Raw genomic sequence first — 18,527 nt, 5'->3', positions numbered from 1 at the left:
GTGCTGCAGAATTGTAGTCACCTTATCACCCTTCAGATTTATCTTGTAACCATTTAAGCAAAACATCATAGAAGCCACATTTTTGCACAATGAGTGCTTTTACTTTTGATACTTTAAACTTAACTTTCATATATTAGTTAAGATTGCAAGATTGTAATTTAAAATTGTTTATTTTTACTTAAATTTTACATAAGACATCTTTACTGGTTCATGCATAAATCATACTAATCCAGTATTCCCACAGTGAGAACTTGCTGGTTGAGTTGCACCTTTAAACCAAAATGAGATTAGAGATATTTAATTAGCACTGATGATATATAGTCCACTCACTGCATGAAAAAAGTATCATGAAAAACACAAATGCAATCATGACAAATTGTAAATTGGGTTCTAGAGAAGAGTATGAAATCGAGAGCATGAAACTGTGGAAGTGGTAAATAATGATTTTTTTTTTTTTAACTTCCTGAAATATCATCACATATTATGGAAAAAAAACTGAAGAGAATGTTAACTTACTCATGTCTCCTGTTCTTGATTACTCTAGAACTCTTCAGTCTGCAATACATCTTTGAGTGAAAATCATACCTGTGAACTTAAATGTAAATTAGTTTTTGAAAATAGGAACATTTGTAATCTGAAAAAAAAAAAAAACATTTATAATTTTCTGTCTGATGTGGTTGAGACCAGCGAGCAACCAGAGATCACATCCTGCTGTGCTCAGTCTGCACGCAGCTTTTTCTGACAAAGACCCCCACTAGTGAAATCCTCTCTCCCACCACAGACTGGGACATCATCTTCACCTCTGGGTTTGACGAAAACATCTCAGCATCTGGTTTTAATACACAGACTATTACTAAAACACCATTTTTCCTCCAGCTGTGTACCAATAAAACATAAAAACACCTGAACCAGTGAAGACACAAAACTGACACCTCGACAGTCGCAGGTGAGAACCCATTTAAACATGTAGTGTAACCCACTGAAGACATATTTCTTTTAAGATGTTCCATTCGCTAAGTGCTTCTGCTGTCATTTCATAACCTGCTCTACCAGTTTCAATAAACAGAGCTCATTATTAAAGAGTACAAGATCATTCATTCAGCATAGGAGCTTGTGTTGTATGAGATGAAAATATTTTATACTGTGACTGTGTGTTGCATATTTATTGACAAGAAAATGCAACATTTGTATTTGAAAACACAACAGAGACATGGTTGTGCAGTTAAATCCATAATATTCATCTTTCTAATACACAGCATACATCTTCCTAACATAGGCTTACACACGGGGACGCAAATGCACAGCGCTTCATTGGCTAATTCAATAATAAAGGAGGCAGCCAGTCGAGTCTATAGACAGGCAGAAAAGAGAGTAAGTCATCTCAATAGTCTGTCGTCTCCTGAGTGTTAAAACATGTAAATTTATGTAAGAGCCCATAGGAAACACATATTTACAATACGTTTAGGTAATCACAAGATGTGCGAAGAGGCATTCAAGACCCTGGAGACGAAAGCAGTCAATACAAAAATAGTTTTTATGTGTCATTAATTCCCTCTGCATTCCCAGATACATCCCCCTGTTACCGCAGTAATACAGTAATCACTCACAATCGCACAGAAAATTATCTGCACTCATCTGTGGAATAAAAAAGCGGAGGGGCAAAACAGGGCGAAGCGTCCTATTTTAGCTCTTTGCTGCCTCTTTAATGTTCATCTGGGAGCCGCATGGCTGCTGTCCATCCCTGCACGGGGATGGGAGTCGGCTCCTGCACTTGGAGCAGCTTAATGACAGTGGGATGAGGTTGGTGGACTCATTAGACACACACACACACACACACACACACACACACACACACACACACACACACACACACACACACACACACACACACACACACACACACACACACACACACACACACACCTTTTTCACGCAACATTGCTCGGGCAGGACAACATAAAGGGTCATCGGCGGTGTGATGGAGAAAGAGGCACCTCTACACTCACATTAGGTTGATAAGAGGAAACGCTTCACCTCTGGCTGATGTCGATGCAAAACGGAGTCAATCCAGCTGTAATAATGAAACTTGCACAGATTCAGATGTGAGATACCAAATGGTCAAATACGTCATTACCTGTGTGTTCATTACGCCTTCCTTCCACGCAGCCCAATATTACTTTATCAGGCAAAGCCATCAAACCTGATGAATTACCATGGAATGTCATTTTCTCTGGAGACTTAAAGAGAGAAGGAAATTCTGACAGAAATGTGAGTTTCACTAATGTGATTCCATGAACTGATATACACATGTATACACATGTAGTGGAGTTCCTGGAACCTCTACAGATATATGTGCTTAGTGCCCTCTAGTGGGCAAAAAGTATAGAGGACACCTTCACTCTTTAGTTACTGTTGCCATCTATGGGACAAAAATAAAACTGCAAGTAGAATACATGCTACAGTGGTGGTTCCAATCCTCATCTATTTTCCATTGTGTTGAAAACTTGACTCAAATCCCAATTCAAGGACTCCAAAAGTGAAAGTTGTCATTCCTCTTGGTTTATAAGTCTCCAAAGATGTCCAGAACAAAAAGTTCAGAGCTGTCCAGTGCGTCCACTGTCTGTCAACTGGAGACTTTACTCATTCCGATGTTGGAACAAGTCAGCAGCCAAATGTGCTTCAGTGAAGTGATGAAAAGATTAATCGGGCAGCTTTGTTGCTCAGTACCCGAGAGCTGACGAGTCCACAGGCTTTGAGGCAAATCAGTTCCTCTATGTCAGCCTCCTTAGCTTGCACATGTAAATAGGCCCAAAGTTAGCAGCTAAATGTGGGACAACCATCTCACCCAAGTGGAGGTCGGGGGCGAAGTGAAAGGTTTTCCTAAACATGTGTGTGAGGGGTCGCAGATCGACGACCTGGAGGTGGACATGATGGGGAGAGGGGTGGAAAAGAGGAAACAAAAAGGTCAAAAGAGTCCGTGTGATTTTGGGTTCTGTTTTCATAATCAGGGAATTCCTACAGTCACAGCAAGAACAAAGCACATACAAGAGAGAAAGTGTAAATATTATATTAAATATTAAGAGGAACTCCAAATTAAAGAATGCAACGAAAAGAAAAACACATTCAAATATGTAACTGCAAAAAGAACAGCTGCAGCGGAAGTGCTCCGAGAGTCTTGAAGGATTGATTGGGTTGAGTTGGATCAACATAAAGTTCAGATACACTCAGATTTTGTCTGTTTATGGGTCTGCCCACAATATTTCATTTTCAGGACTTTATGTCCAGTAAATTATTTGGAAAGTATTGAGACCTCTTCACTTTTTTCAGTTTGTCATGTTGCACAAGTCTTCCATCTCCTCACTGGAGGTTTCAGACTGACTGATTTTTGAAAATAATTTTTGTTGCTTGCACTTTTTCTGAAAGAAATATTTGAGACCCTTTTTTTAAAGATGTTTTCTTTGAAGACAGGACAGATTGCAAGCGTGAAAAGGTGAAAGAGAATGGCAAAGACATGGAGCAAAGGAGCGGGTTGGAATCGAGTCTGTGGCAGCTGCAGAGGAATCAAGCCTCAGTAAATTACACAATGGGCAGCAAACATTATAAATGTACAATATTAAAAAACTTTCATGAGACAGTTGCAACAATAATGCTGCTGCGGAATACTGGAAAACTACGCATATGTATACACGTGTGTGCTTATCAGGAGTCACTTTCCCATTAAGATTCTATGGCTACTCTGTGTGGGAGATGCATCTCTAGTTTACAGTTTTTGATACTGACAGTTTGTCTGACTGACCTCAACGCTGATGCCTTGATTCTCTCGAGCCAAGTGAATGGCTTGTTCCACCACACTCAGGTTCTGGATCTGAGAGAGCGTACAGGTGGAGTACATGATCTCCCCACCTGGACATGCTGCTTCGATTCCCGCCCTTCAGAGGAGATAGCAGAGTTATTCATCATGTTCACTTTAAGCTTTAAAGTAGAATCCTTAACTGTATTGAGACTAGATAGATAGAGTACTTTATTCATCCCCGGAGGGAAATTAAGTCGTCATAGCAGCTAAATGTAATCTCATAAACTGTAGTAACACAAATACTTACAGCAGCAGCTCCAGCTGTACCTGTGGCAGCCTCCGTCTCTCTCCAGTCCTGGTCTTATTGAATATATTATTGTCGTCTTCCATTAGTGAATGTCTGTCTGTGGTGCAGGGAACGTCAACAAGGACCTGGACACATACAGGAAAGGAGGGTGTGGACAAAGTTGAAGTATTTGGAAATAGTAGTGATTATTTGGTACTGCCTATCTGTAATTTTTTTTGAAAAAGGATAAACATGATTATGTGTCTGAGTCTTACTCTGTCAAAAGTGTTCCTCTCGATTTCTCTCCACTTGGATCCATCAAAGGAGGTGATGCGTAGGTTGTTTTCTGTAAAGAAGTGCTTAGGAATGTAGCTGTGTAGGACCTTTCTCAGTCGTAATGTCCGAGACGCAGAGGAGTCATTTACACACAAAAACCCTTTTCAATAAACAGAAACAGGAATGGTTAGCAACAATTCACTGACAGAGCAACAGAACTACGACTGACAGAAGGAGAACAGGCAGGGGCGATCACTCCACTTACTGATCGCCTGCGTCTGAAGTAAAGTGAGAGTCTTGCCCCCTGGAGCAGCACAGAGGTCAAGCACATTGTGACCTTCTTGAACATCCAGTGCAAGACAAGGCAGCACTGAAGCTGCGTCCATCAGGTAGTAACCCAGCAACCGTTCTATGTCTGGTCTTAAGAGAACAAGAAAGAACTGAGAGTCAATTTTGGAAGATAACATGGTTCTCAAATGTTCATTTAACGGCTCCTTTTAAATGTATATATAAATGAACAAAGAAACACTTAGTTAAGTTACAAACTACCAGACTTTTAAAATAATAGAAACAGAAGGTCTAATGTCATCAATGTTTTCTGATTACTGACAGAAACAGTCTCTTAAAACGAAAGAAACAGCCAGGCCAAAACACATAATGGTTTTTAAAACCAAATTTTTCTTATATTTTTCCTGTCAATATATTCTAAATTCCCTCTAATGACAAAGCAAAAACTGAATTCTAGAAAAATTTGCAAATGTATTAAACTGGGAAAAAAAACTCTTTCCATTTCAGTAGTCATATCAAAACTTCAATCCAAATGTTTGGGCAATAAGTTGAATGAGCTCACCTGGCAGGTTTGAATCTTGTGATATCTCCTCTTGGAAACACTGCACACTTGATGTTAGGACTAAGCTTCAGCGGAGACAGCTGCTGATCATCAACATCAGATATCTTCACAGGAACATTATGTGGTTCCTCCTCCACACAAATCTCAGATTTGTCATCCGAGCATAGCTGAGCTGCAAATGATTAAGAATATAGAAGTTAAATATATATATTATAATAATATGTAATGTAAAATATAATACTGTCTGGACTTCAACCTTGAGGCTTTTAGGGAAGAGTCTTTAGTTACATAGACCATTCACAGATAGATAGATAGATATCACATTGAGATAATAAGGTTTAGATTATAAATCAGGATGAAATTATAGTGTAAAATAACATATCATCCAAGTTTCAGACAAAATAGATTCAACAATTTTAGACTTCACGTCATGTGAATTATGACATAAAATTCCTTTTCACAAATTCAATCTTAAATGATTGCTGATCTTGATCTGAAAGATTTCTAAACTCTCAGTAGCAAAATCTGAAATCACAAAACTTCTTAAAACTCTCTTTAACTAATGGCAGGTTTACTGAGAACTCTGGCAATACACACCTACCCTCTGAATCTGTGTCGTTGATGAAGTCTCTGCATCCCTTTGCTTGTAGGTCTGCCAGGGCGTCATCATGGGAGAAATTGTTGAGCAGGGCTCCGTATTTCCTCTCTGACAGCAAGGCCACTCGGATCGATGGCCACAGCTGCCCCAGCTGGACACTGTAGGTAGCATCAAAGTGCTGCAGGGCTAAAGCAGTAGGTGGGTACTTGGCACGTGTAGCCGCCTGTTAAAAAATGAAGGAGGCCAAAACATTGATTTTAAATGATTTTGTTTAAGGGCTGGATGACATGGCCAAAATTTAATTTAAAATAAAAAATGTATCGATTAATATCAAGAATTCTCACAATAAATGCCACATTATTATTGATTTAAAGTTTAAAGACTGATTTTGCTCCTAAGTAAAGGTTATAGGTTTAAATTCTTCTTTAAGAGCAGAGAATTACAAAAACTTGACAAAAAACAACAACAAAATCAAAGGCATTATATCAATATATATTTAACCTTAGTTATGTTGGCATGATGAAACTTATATTGTGATAAGTATTGATACTGTTTTAAGGCCGAGTCCCAATTCTTACTGTCGTCAGTTTGATAAATAATATAAATAATCTTTAAGGAAATAGTTTAAATAAAGTCATTTTAATGTAGATTAACCACATTAAGTTGTGTAAATTCCACTGGAGTCAAGATGAATTAGGGTATTATTTCTTGGGTTTATGATTCCATTCATGCAGCTAGGGAAAATTCAATAACTTAGACTAATATGTGTTTGCAAATGTATGAATATTATCTTTCGAAAATTACTGAAGTGATTATATTGTCCAGTAGTGTTTCGATATTCTCTTTTGTTAAACACTTAGAGCACGGTTCGATGTATATTCTCAAATACGAACAAAACAGTAAATACATTATATCAGGGAAACAGCAGAAACATGACAAAGTTACTTTATGTCATCTACTTGACTATTTCATGAACAACTTGTGTCATCTGTTATATTTAGCTGCAGGGGTCGACACAGTGCAGCGGTACTGCCAAAAGGACCTTTGGTAGAGATTTACTTCATGTAGCTATGTGGCTAACAATAATTAAGAGATAAAAAAATATGGTGTAATCGCTGTTTCATCCGCTGTGTTAACAACTTACCCATTTCTCTTTGACTCGGTGTCTTCTCGGCGTTAAACTCCTCAGATCTCTCACTTTCCTCAGCAGCAGTCTGGTGTCCATGAGCAGCGCCATTATGTTGTGCGACACTGATTTGGGTCCGACTCCGCTCAGCAGCCCAAAACTAAAGTTCCCCACGCATGAACTTTCACTAGGGGGTGGGCCTTACACAAAAACCAAGTTGATGATTGGCCTAGAGCTGCGTCAGGAACCTTTATCCACCAATGGGAGGATACTTCCGGTGTTCCTGTCGTCATATCCTATGAGTGACCGACGCACCGACCTCACGTCCTCATCCAGCAGCAGCAGCAGCAGCGCAGCTCCTCGGCTCCAGTTCCTGTCCTCTGTGTGGATTCTAGAGCAGCAGTCATGGTGTTCGAGAGGAAGATGATCACGTACGACGACCCCGACGACGAGGTAATGAAAACACCGCTTCATGTCCTTTAAATCGCCATTTTTCAAAGTGTGTTACACAACAGCAGTAGCGTCGGTCCGACTCTGCGTCAGCTCGGTGTCAGCTCTGTGGAAGAAGTTCAGTTAAATGTGAAGATTAAAATTTAGACGATCAGTGAAAAGGTAAAATACATTTCTACTAGTTTTCAGTCACCAGATGTAGAGGGCTCGTTTTTATGATGACTGCTCTAGAGCGCCCCCTTCTGTTGCATATATCAAGTCACTGAATAGTTTCTGTAACTCTGGGTTTTCATTATCTATCTGTTCAACACATGTGTTGTATTATGACTGTCATTTTAGCTGCTTCATTAAATTCGAATTTTTACATCAAACTAACTAAACATCTTTTTATCTGTTGTTACTGAACAGGAGGAAGATGCACCCGCAGAGGAAGAGGAAGAAGAAGAAGAGGAGGAAGAAGAGGAAGACATGGTGGTAGGTTTGTTTTTCGTGTATTTCATTAAGCTTCATTGTGAATGAAAATTAACTTTTCATCATACACACAATGCTCCCTAAGGAAAAACTCTGAACTTGAGTAGACTCGTACACAGATAAATGTATAACTTATCAATACATTTTATTTTTAACACATAGTTATAATTGTATACTGCCATGGGACTAAATAGAATTTGTACTGTACATTGTATGATTCCTGAATCCCCTTTGCAATCAGCAGCGCAAACTAAAGAGTGTGTTGAAGTCGTGGCCTAATTTCCCTCGATATATAATATCCACCACATTTCTCTTTTGTCCGTCTCAGGACCCTTTAGAAACGATACGAGCCAAGTGCGAGCAGACTGAACACTGTGTGCACTACAAGGAGCGTTTGGAGATCTGCGAAGCACGGGTCAGCTCCAGGTCCAACACTGTGGAGGAGTGCACAGAAGAGCTCTTTGACTTCCTGCATGCACGGGACCATTGTGTAAGTGAGGGGGGGACATGAAGGAAAAGAACAATTAAGTGCCACTCTTTATTAAGACATGAAAGACCAGAGTGCAGATGTTCTTGATGAGCTCAATCTGTGCTGCACTTGTATACCAGTGATAATGTGAACTGTTCTTCTTTTGTCATTACAGGTAGCACACAAGCTGTTCCACAACGTGAAATGACCTGCCTGCCCACTCCCAGAAACTATTTATCTGCTCAAATTGTAAAATAATCCAGCTCTGAAGTCTGTTGTTCTCCTGTGTATTAATGTAAATTAGTTTTCTTGGGTTCCTAGAATAAAGACATGTCACATTTTCTATAGATTGTGCAGATTTCCAGACAGTGTCAGAAACTGTTAGTAAGTTATGAATCGCTGCTTGTATGGATGATGGACACATGTTTTAAAAGGTGTTGAATCATCACCCATAATGTAGTAGCTTCATATGCAAAAGTACATTTGTTGCTCCGGTAATGGGGTTTACCTCAGGTCATAATTTGTTCTGATCTAGAAAATAAAAAGGTGTTTGTTGGTTTCCAGTTTGTCCTGGTTGCTTTTCTGTGTAGTTCTCCACACATCTGTGGTGAGGTGATTGACTGAAGATTTTAGTTTACAGAGCTACTGTAAGGCTGCATTTTATATGTGAAAAAAAAATGTTAGGTTGATAGACAAAATTATCAGAATAATCACGATACATGTTATGGCATTTAAAACAATATCCTGATTCTAAAGTTAATCCTATCATGAATTTAGCGTCAGGTTTATTTAACAGATTTAGTATTTCTAAATGAGAATAACCTTGAAATTATTATTTTAAAACTATTCATATTTTTTCCAGCACCGTCAAGAGATTTGTATAAAATACTTGGCCAACTTTCACTTGACCTGAATAACATACACTAAAGATGTTGAGACCACAAGACAGAGTATCACATCTAATCACATGAGGTGCAGCACAAAAAGGCCCTCACACTGATTGGATGTTAACTTGACCATTTAAAATGATCATTTATGGAAGGAATACATTTTACTTTCCAGCACCTGCAAAGCTCAGAATAATATTCATATTTTGTTCCCATCAATTGAATAAACCCAGAGTCAATGATAAAAAAAAATACAGTTATGTTGACAAAAAATTTATTTGTTTCCAAAAATCATAAGTTAAAAATCAAGGCATTATAAAAATAAGTTATTTAAAAACAAAAGTGTCAGTACTGAACACATGGTGGCAGTGTGACTTCAAGTTAAAACAAACAGTAATGTAGATGTGAACATCTTTGACTGTGGACAATTAAAAACCATAATATCACCAGAAGATTGATAAGCTCATGCACACAGTGCACAATATTAGAGACGATGAGGAGCTCTCTTTTTCACCAAGAGTTTTCTTTGTTGTTGTCAATAAAATCATCCATGGAGGCCTGTAGACAGAGGAGACAGTAATTTTATAAAATTTAGATCTTCCATGTAATGCAACTGCTACAATTTTAAAATGAGGTGTAAGGTTAGAGTTATTGCTTTTTTAAAATATTATCATCTATCCATGTAGAGTTTAGGTGCAAATTTGAGCAACTGCAGTAACCTGCATGAGCAGCCTCTCCTTCCTCAGCTTCTTGTAGAAGATGAGAACATCTGGATCCGCACGTACCACACGGGGGTCAAAGTCCATGACCCTCAGACCCTCCAGGCTCCGAGCCCGGGACAACGCCACATACGCCTGGCCGCTCTCAAACACACGTGCCAGAGAGATTTCTACACAGTCCAGTGTCATTCCCTGAAATGACAGGAGACTTGTTCATAGACCAAAACAAATAAACATGGAAAATTATTTAAAAACCAAGAATTCATTGGTATTTTGTCATCCATGTTAATCATTTATTTGTATTCATAAATACTTGTGGTAGTAGTATTGTGTGATGCAGGTAGCACATGTATGAGTTCGAAGTTAAAACCTGTGTAATGTCTCTGTGCATCGGCTCCTCTGCTGCAGATCAAACACTTGAGACACATTGGCTGTGACCAATGAACTCAGTTACCCGCAGGGCCCCCTTTACTCTCCTCTATAACCAATTTCAGAATGTGAGGCCAGGATCATTGATTCTGCTGTGAGATCAGAGAAGGAGCTACTGGTGAGACTGGTGACGATGCAGTTGCAGCTCATGTAGGGGGAACAGTACTGTGTAAGTTATCAGGGCCTCTGTAGCAATGTCCCTCATCACTTAGCAATGTTACTCCTTAAGTGCTTTCAGACATGCACTGAAGTCTTTTTCTGATGGGGTTGTTTGTGAGAATGAAAACGCCTGAGTCAGTTGCTTTGGACATTTTCCAGAACTTTTCTTGCCAGGCCCTTGGTAATATGTACGAGCTAAGCACAAAACTGAAAACAAAAAAAGAATACAAATATCTCAGGACAATGACAGTTTCCATACACGTAGAAGAAACAGACAGAAGTTGAATTGAAAACAACCGGATTCAAGAGCTTTCTGTGATTAAGGATTGTTGATGCGCTGTTAACAAAAAAAATGCGATTTAAGAAGCAGAGACTACACGTCATGTCCTGCCCCTCGTCCGAATGTCCTGGACATTTTCCTGTTGTGAGCACGTCAGACCCAGAGTTCATGTCCAAAAACAGCTCTGGACTCATCTAACTCGTCTGAGTTTCGGTAATCATATTACAGAATGATGAAAGTTATTACAAGTCACCTTGTGGGGAACATGGACGTCTGTTCCAAATTTAATGGCAATTCACTGAATCGATGAGACCTCTCACTTAAAATGAATAGTCAGCCTCCTGCTGGAAATGTCCGGAAACTAAAGTAGTTGTGATAATACATCATCTGGAAGCCATGAATGTCTGTACGCAGTAGTTTTTATAGTCCATTCAGCAGCTGTTGTACAGAGGTGGACCAACAGACACCACCATCTCCACACTGTTGGTGTCTCAGTGACCTAATGCTTTTAGGATTCCTGTTCCTACTACTGTGCTGCTCTTAGAAATTAGTTATTGAAAACAGACTATAACTACATTTGTCAGGAGGAGATCAGATTATCTTTATCTGATCACAGTCTACATTTCTGACCTCTCATTTCCCCTTCACTGTTGATCTTAACCCGGCTCGACAAGCAAAGTCTGAACAAGACTGATCGTGCTCAGACACAGCAATCAAACCATCTGCCATTTTTAGCTGCCTGGCTGTGATTACAAACACTGTACAAAAGACAAATAAATTAGTTACGGGCCAATTCATTTAAAAAACAAATTAATCAAGTGAGTCATTCTTTCAATAGAATCACACTACACAACCCTGGTGCTCCATGGCAACATCCTCCTCAAAGGCTCGGTAAGGTTGTCGTGGTGATGAGCAGTGTTCTCTCTGTATTTACTGTATGACTGGGACTCAACCTGTACCCACCTGGCTCTTGTGGATGGAGATGGCCCAGGCCAGTTTGAGTGGCAGCTGCTGTCGACTCAGGTGGATCCCACCGCTGGATTTAAAAACCCAGCGCTCTTGTTTAAGCACCTCTGTAACGCCGCACAGGAAACGCACACGTGGGAGTCCTGTGGAAAAAGAAGTGAGTCAGTACAACGACACTTACAGCGGTAAAAATAATTTTTCTATTCCGTTCTTTCTAACCTGACATTCCACATAAAAGACATTGAACTATGAAGCAATTAACAATTTTCCAATGGTTTTTATCGTGTGAATGGAAGGAGACAGTGACGAGGCAGCTCTAAAGTGTAGGTGTTAAAATTAAGACAGATTTCCGGGGGGGGGGGGGGGCACGACTGTGGAGTGGACAAGATCGTGATTAACAGATAACACTGTTCACACAGCAACACTGGTGTGAGGAAAAATGGCTGTTGAGGTGGAGTACGTGCTACAATCACTCAAACAAAATGACAAGAAGTGTTTTTAGTCTTTGCGATATCATCATGCGCCATATGCGTATCGCAAAAGACTGCTTGAACTGCGATAAATGGTGTTCCATGTGCCATGCATTCAGTGCCAGTATGGCAATATATTTCTCTAGTGTTTGTACACTACATCTTGAGTCAGGAAACAGTAAACTTAGCATAAAGACTGAAAACACAGGGAAACAGCTAGCCTGGTTCTCTACATGTTTTTAAAGTCATTATTATCTATTGTGTTTATGTTCTGATTGAGCATATGGATTAAACAAATGACATAATGGTTTAGTTCAAAATCTAGGAGGTAGCAATATATATAAGTGAACCTCAGAATGTCAAATCATTCCTTTAAGTAATCCTCTGTAATGACTTCTTGCAGAGTTAAATTAATTAATTAGATAATTACTGACCATGTTTTCCAGACTCAAAAGCCACAACCACCCCTCTTGCTCCATTCACCAAACCTCGAGTGACATCCAGGTTCTTTGTCAGCATAACCTAAAAAGAAAATCATATATAGTATTATCATGTATAGTATTATACATTAGTGGGTACAGATTATTTTACAGATTATGGCCAAACCTGAGCTCCCACTTTGAGTTGGATGAGTCTGCTGACTGGGCTGTGAAGGTCTATATTCTTCACCAGGTCTGGATCACTGTCGATTGCCTCAAACACACGCACTGAACCTGAGGGATGGATAGAAATTCATTCAACAGACCGGTGGTGACACTATGGTGAATGTAGACCGCTTAATAAACATAATATCATGGGGTACAGACTAATGATCATGTGAAGAACCTAAAAATACCCAAATGTTCTTAAAGTTTGGATTAAACACCCAGAAAACTGTTTAAAGATTGTAATTGCTGCAACACTGGGCCACACATATTGGCCAGAGTCTTTCCTGATACAATTATAATATTTTTCAAAATAAGAGTGAAATAGAAGAGCACAAACCTCCACAATGGCCCAGCAGTCCCTTCATGAAACCACATTTAAATTCACTAGATATGGATTTTTATTTGGATCTTCAACAAATTACTCTGACCCATAAAAATCTGTGCCCTTTAATTGTGTAATTTTTTTCCCATCAAGATCCACAAATTACTGTCTGAGATATCAACAAAAATATTACACGTCTCACAATATTAAAGAAAGACAAAAAAAATCCTGGACCCGGACTCCAAAATTTTATGGGCTCTTCCTTTGGTCACGCCTCACCCCTCCCCAACACTTCATGGAAGTTAGTTGCTTGTTTTTGTTTAATCCTGTAAACTAACAAATAAAGAAACACAGAAAAAAAACACAACCTCCAGAACTGGAAATAACTGGAGTCAGTGAACAAATGGCGTCCAGCATAGAAGGTAGAACAGGAAACAGTTGCTACACATGGTATATGCCCTGGATTAAAGTGTAGCCCATTTTCACCTGGTGCCAAGCAACATGAAGTGACACCTATTTCAAGATGAAAAAAAAAAACTATGATTGGATGGAAGAATTCAGACCTGGCAGCTGCTGGAGTTTGTTCTCATTCGTGAGCTCCACGTCATCCTTGTGTGTGCACAGCCTGGTGGCTAGAATTCCGTCCCTCTCGATGTTATGATAGGCACTTTTTAACAGCTTTGCAGTGACTTCCTCCGTCACCCTGTATGGTGTTAGATTAAGACACAACACAAACGTTATGTCTGGTAAAAAAAACAAAGATCTGCTGTTTCTTTAACAGTTATCTAATGTCTCGACCATTTATAAGTAAAATGCACAACACATTAGTCTGCACATTTGGCATAAACCTATTAAAAATAATTGGTGCCTGGTGGTCACATTAGCTGGGAAATGGACAGTGATTATTTTATTATCATGTTATTTATTTATTTATTACCTGCCCACTCTCACTGCCTGCAGCAGGGAGATGAAGGTCTGGTCCGTTTGCCTCCGCACTTCTGTTAGCTCCATGTTGACCTGGATGACCTTACGCCAGCTCCTGGCCTGAGGGTTCACAGAGTTGAGAAGGTCTTTTTCCAAAGCAGCCATTAAAGCTCTTCTAGGCAATAACCAGTCTGTAGAATCGATCCTAATTCAAGACAACTGCAAAGACAATCACTGAGAGTCTGAATGACTCAGTGCAGTGATGACCCGTGTGCTCAGACCAACCTCTCATACACTGAATACACAGTCATTCATTCTTTTTAAGCTTCTTAACAGGTTCAGTGTGTAAGATTTAGGTGATCGGGATCTATTGGCAGACATTTAATATAAAATAATCCTAGTGATGCTTTCACTAGGATTTTTCATCTAAATTGTACAAATTGTTGTTTTCTTTACCATAGAATGGGCCATTTACATTTGAATACTTTATATTTACATCGGGAGCGGGACCTTTTTAAAAAAAATTTTTTTATGACAACTGAAGGCTACCATGGATTCGCTTTCAAGTTTGGAAGGGGAGGGGGTATTTAGCTTCAACATGCATTTCCCTTCCCCACTAGATGTCAGTAAATTCTACACACTGAACCTTTAAGAAAAAAGATAGATCTATTTCAGGGTGCGAGTAGAGCAGTTCAAATTTTTCTAATATTTCACTGCAAATGGCTGAACCATCACCAATCACTGTATTTATTCGTAATGCATAATGTTCATAACAATATGACAAAAACATAGAAAGCGCTAAGTTCCATGACGATCTGACCTGGAAGCAGAAGCTGGCTTTCTCCTTTCCTTTAGAAACAGGAGGCAGCTGAAGGAAGTCACCACATATAATCAGCTGGATTCCTCCGAACGGCTCAGTCGACCTCCTCACTGACCTATAGCAGAACAGTGAAATGTTGTAATATCTACCTGCCTGTAGCCACAATACAAGAAAAGACACAGAGGAAAACCTCAAAAACACAAGCAGGAGTTTTATTTTATTAAAGTCTATGCAAAAGTATAATTTAGTAACATACAATGTGTTTATTTAGATTGCAGCCAAATTGAGTCTCAACGTTGACCTTTGAAGCTCATCTCACCTGGCGACTGACTCGAGCTTGTCAAAGAATCGAGCCTCCACCATGGAGACCTCGTCAATGATGAGGTGTCGACAGGTCGTCCAGTGCTGCAGCACGCCGTGCCGCTGAGCCAGCTCGATACACTGCTCCAGAGGGGCCGAGCCTGAGCCGATACCTGGACAGAGACAAAAGACACATGGTCAGAGGGGACACAAACTAATAACACCATTCAAATACTAAATTCACTCCCTCTACTGTATAGTATATGGAGAGACAGTCAACAGCACCCAATCAATAATATTAAAGATCTAGGCTCACTGGTAAAAAAAAAAAAGAAGAAAAAAAAAGACTTTAATAGCAACATATTGAATGGGTGTGGGATAGATTATTTGAATCTTATATATATTCTGATTGATTCAATGTGTGATTCTTGTATGATGTGACAGAGGTAGGTATCTCACATTAACCACAAAGCTTATTGTTTAAGGGAATTGTGGGTTTCCTTATTAGAATTTCTTTCACTGGGATTTGACTTTTTTTTTTTTTCTTGATTTTGTCATACATTTTGTTTTAACATGGAAATTGAAATAAACAAACAAAACAGAAAATTAATCACAGCCTGTAGATTGGCTTAAATGAAAGAAGAAAAGAAGAAATAGAAACAGACCTTTTTCTTTATCTTGAAGGTAAATAGGTGTGAAGGTTTTAGACCCTTTTTTTTATGATTTCAGCAAAAACACCAGCTTTTCTCTGTTTGGTTTCAGTGAAAAGTAATATATTTGGATTTTGGACAAATAAAACAAAACCTGAAGGTTAAAAGATTGACCCTGAAAAAATAGTGAAGATGCTGACTGATACTTTCTTTTTTAGGACAGCAAAAAAAAAAAATCCTCATCCTAATTGAGTTTTTGTGACATGCCCTTGTGGAAACCAGCAAATTGACCAATAATCTAGTCAAGCTTTATTACATCTAGGAAAAAAAATCTCTGCACAAATACAAAACTATATAAGCAGATACACTTCTATTTAATTTCTATTTGGTCTTTTAAGAGGCACAATAACATACCTGCAAAGTTGTGCAGCGTTGTTCCTCCAATGTGACATGCAGCCACTCCTGTACTGGCTGTGGCGAAGGTGCTCTTTGGAGGAAGAGATCCCATGATCCTCTTGAGCAAGAACGACTTTCCTGTGCCTGAAAAACACAAAACGTCAAATGATCTCAGAACTGACGATTACACAGAAAGACATATGCACTAACTCCATAAATGTGTCAAGGAAGGAGATTTACACCAGGTTTGCTCACAGAGATTTTACCATTAATAAAAATAAATCATTGTTACCACCTGACAACACCAGGAAACAATTTTGTTGACACAGTTAATGCTATGAAAATGTCCCATTACCAGCACTTCCAGTAAAGAAGACGTTCTTTCCGCTCAGCACTGCACTGAGAACCGCTGCCTGCTCTTTATTCAGTTTGCGTGAGGGCAGAGATAAGATGGGCTTCTTACTTGGATTTGTCTTCACCTGAAAGAGTTAACTTTAAGTTAGTGACGCATCATCTTTGAGGGCAAAGTGTAGCAGATCATGTCAACAAAATTACAACATTAGGAACATTGATGAGAGAGTCTAACATAAATGGAGAGGTGCATTAATTGAAGAGTCTGACAGAATTGAAGGAAGCAGTGGTATTGCTAATAATAATAGTAAGTGCCAAACGAATGAAATGGATATGTAGGGCTCAATAACACATTCAAATCAGTTAAATTATCCAGATTTGAGATTATAAAGGGGTCAGATTCAGAGAGAGTGTGTGTGTGTGTGTGTGTGTGTGTGTGTGTGTGTGTGTGTGTGTGTGTGTGTGTGTGTGTGTGTGTGTAAAACTCACAGGACTGAAGTTGCTGTCAGCTCTTGACCTCTTGACCTGGCGTCCAGCTGCAGTCACCTTGTTGGTGCGCTCCGTGAGGCCTGTGGGAGCCTCTTTGCTCCTCATCTCGTTGACCTTCTGGATGTCTTTCTGCTGCAGGGGGCTGATGGCCTCGAAGCTGCGGGGCAGACCCGCCTGCAGCTTCTCCCTGTGGCTCCGGGGCCTGCTGCTCTGCAAGGCCTGGTGCTTGATGCTCAGGGTCTTGAGGAAGAGGCAGAGCCGGTCGGGGGGACAGTTGGAGATGAGCAGCTGGATGTTTTCCTGCAGCAGCTTCACGGTGCACTTGCCCTCTCTGGCGAACTTGGTGAAGAGCCTGAACTCCTTCAGGTGGAAGCTCTGCGGGACTTTGCCGTCGTGCAGCCGCAGGATGAGCTCCTGGAACTCGTTGCGGCCCAGGGTGACGGAGGCTTTGCGGAGGAGCTGCCTGCGGGTGGCCTGACCGGAGGAGTTGAGCTGCTCCACGGTCACACAGCACTGCAGCTGGGCCCCGTCCTCTCCGGCCAACATGGCTGCGGCTCTCTGACGATTCAACAGGAAACATGAATGTGATGGTGTGAGATACAAGTTTGTATGAAACAGGAATCGGTGTTTTGTTTTCTCAGACTGAACTGAATCCATGTAACGCTACAACAGCTCCGCCTCATTCTAACGACACAACATCTTAACTTTACTCTGTGATCTGAAACCTTTGACAGATCTACTTCCACCTCTTACCTTCGTGTTCTTTAGATTAACTCAGCCCGGATCTTTGTCTCTGTCCTCCCTCTTGTCTTTGTGCAGCTGTTCTGCAAGAGAAGCCACCGATTTTCAAATTGTCACTGCGTGAGATCAGCCAATGGCAGCGCGACGCTCCCGGCCAATCAGAGGGAGGATATTTAACAAAGCGCCCAATGAGCGATAAGCAGATACGCCCCCGCATCCTCCTGACCAATAGGATAGGTTTTGACTGGTGACGTCATATCTGTGAGAGGAAACACATGGCCATCCGGAAATGGAAAAGGCAACAGTGCTACTCCAAACTTAAACAGAGGCTGAATTTACGATAATGTGAATTATTATTATTTATTTATTGATGTATATCACTTACATATTGCAGATGGTGTAGATGGAGATTATTTCATGATTATATTTTGCGTCATTAATCTGATTTTGTAAAGTCACTTGTGACTAGAGATAAAATACTACTATATGGAAAGCTATTATTATTATTGTTATTATTATTATAACTTTATTCATAGAGTACACAAAAATGTACAGAGTATAAAACAAAACAAATGGTTAGAATACAAAGTGCTACACAACAGAAAAAAAGAAATGGTTCAAATACATAATAATGATAATAATAGTGATAAAAGACCAT

General features: G+C 39.8%; 3 protein-coding genes across 4 annotated transcripts; 1 reads left to right on the top strand and 2 right to left on the bottom strand.

The window, feature by feature from the left end:
* Nucleotides 1–1,515: 1,515 nt before the first annotated feature.
* Nucleotides 1,516–7,095, bottom strand: nsun4 (NOP2/Sun RNA methyltransferase 4). 2 transcript variants are annotated; one of them, XM_020099727.2, is made up of 8 exons: nucleotides 6,948–7,095; nucleotides 5,807–6,026; nucleotides 5,206–5,377; nucleotides 4,621–4,775; nucleotides 4,355–4,515; nucleotides 4,101–4,225; nucleotides 3,797–3,929; nucleotides 1,516–2,915 (listed from the first exon to the last, which is right to left on the bottom strand). In XM_020099727.2, the coding sequence occupies exons 1-8, from the start codon at nucleotides 7,038–7,040 to the stop codon at nucleotides 2,772–2,774; spliced, it is 1,203 nt and encodes a 400-aa protein (XP_019955286.1). In that variant the 5' UTR covers nucleotides 7,041–7,095; the 3' UTR covers nucleotides 1,516–2,771. The 2 variants fall into 2 exon arrangements, with proteins under 2 accessions (XP_019955286.1, XP_069368016.1); XM_069511915.1 differs by having other exon boundaries at nucleotides 5,803–6,026; nucleotides 6,948–7,053.
* A 109-nt stretch (nucleotides 7,096–7,204) lies between these two features.
* LOC109646636 (cytochrome b-c1 complex subunit 6, mitochondrial-like) lies at nucleotides 7,205–8,878 on the top strand. Its single transcript, XM_020112403.2, has 4 exons — nucleotides 7,205–7,382; nucleotides 7,788–7,853; nucleotides 8,179–8,340; nucleotides 8,495–8,878. Exons 1-4 carry the CDS (start codon nucleotides 7,335–7,337, stop codon nucleotides 8,525–8,527), a joined length of 309 nt encoding a protein of 102 aa, XP_019967962.1. The 5' UTR covers nucleotides 7,205–7,334; the 3' UTR covers nucleotides 8,528–8,878.
* A 585-nt stretch (nucleotides 8,879–9,463) lies between these two features.
* On the bottom strand, nucleotides 9,464–18,022 carry pif1 (PIF1 5'-to-3' DNA helicase homolog (S. cerevisiae)). Its single transcript, XM_020112391.2, has 13 exons — nucleotides 17,882–18,022; nucleotides 17,129–17,686; nucleotides 16,644–16,767; nucleotides 16,307–16,432; nucleotides 15,262–15,415; nucleotides 14,943–15,057; nucleotides 14,136–14,242; nucleotides 13,762–13,901; nucleotides 12,836–12,942; nucleotides 12,664–12,751; nucleotides 11,757–11,902; nucleotides 9,926–10,117; nucleotides 9,464–9,764 (listed from the first exon to the last, which is right to left on the bottom strand). The coding sequence occupies exons 2-13, from the start codon at nucleotides 17,672–17,674 to the stop codon at nucleotides 9,717–9,719; spliced, it is 1,893 nt and encodes a 630-aa protein (XP_019967950.1). The 5' UTR covers nucleotides 17,675–17,686; nucleotides 17,882–18,022; the 3' UTR covers nucleotides 9,464–9,716.
* Nucleotides 18,023–18,527: the final 505 nt, after the last annotated feature.

This window comes from Paralichthys olivaceus, chromosome 16, assembly GCF_024713975.1.
Source record: "Paralichthys olivaceus isolate ysfri-2021 chromosome 16, ASM2471397v2, whole genome shotgun sequence".
NCBI lineage: Eukaryota > Metazoa > Chordata > Actinopteri > Pleuronectiformes > Paralichthyidae > Paralichthys > Paralichthys olivaceus.
Note: the sequence above shows the minus strand (reverse complement) of the source record. Positions and strands in the feature narration are given on the sequence as shown.

Bases quoted from the DNA above. Each gene is read 5' to 3' on its own strand.
- nsun4 (XM_020099727.2), bottom strand. From the start codon at position 7,040: ATGGCGCTGCTCATGGACACCAGACTGCTGCTGAGGAAAGTGAGAGAT. The intron at 3,930-4,100 runs GTAAGTATTTGT...TCTCCTCTGAAG, and splicing joins GTACAGCTGGAGCTGCTGCT to GGCGGGAATCGAAGCAGCAT. The intron at 2,916-3,796 runs GTCAGTCAGACA...GTCCACCTCCAG, and splicing joins ATCAAGGCATCAGCGTTGAG to GTCGTCGATCTGCGACCCCT.
- pif1 (XM_020112391.2), bottom strand. From the start codon at position 17,674: ATGTTGGCCGGAGAGGACGGGGCCCAGCTGCAGTGCTGTGTGACCGTG. The intron at 15,416-16,306 runs GTATGTTATTGT...GTCTCTGTCCAG, and splicing joins AACGCTGCACAACTTTGCAG to GTATCGGCTCAGGCTCGGCC. The intron at 14,243-14,942 runs GTCAGATCGTCA...GTGAACCCTCAG, and splicing joins AAGCCAGCTTCTGCTTCCAG to GCCAGGAGCTGGCGTAAGGT.
- LOC109646636 (XM_020112403.2), top strand. From the start codon at position 7,335: ATGGTGTTCGAGAGGAAGATGATCACGTACGACGACCCCGACGACGAG. The intron at 7,383-7,787 runs GTAATGAAAACA...GTTACTGAACAG, and splicing joins ACGACGACCCCGACGACGAG to GAGGAAGATGCACCCGCAGA. The intron at 7,854-8,178 runs GTAGGTTTGTTT...TGTCCGTCTCAG, and splicing joins AAGAAGAGGAAGACATGGTG to GACCCTTTAGAAACGATACG.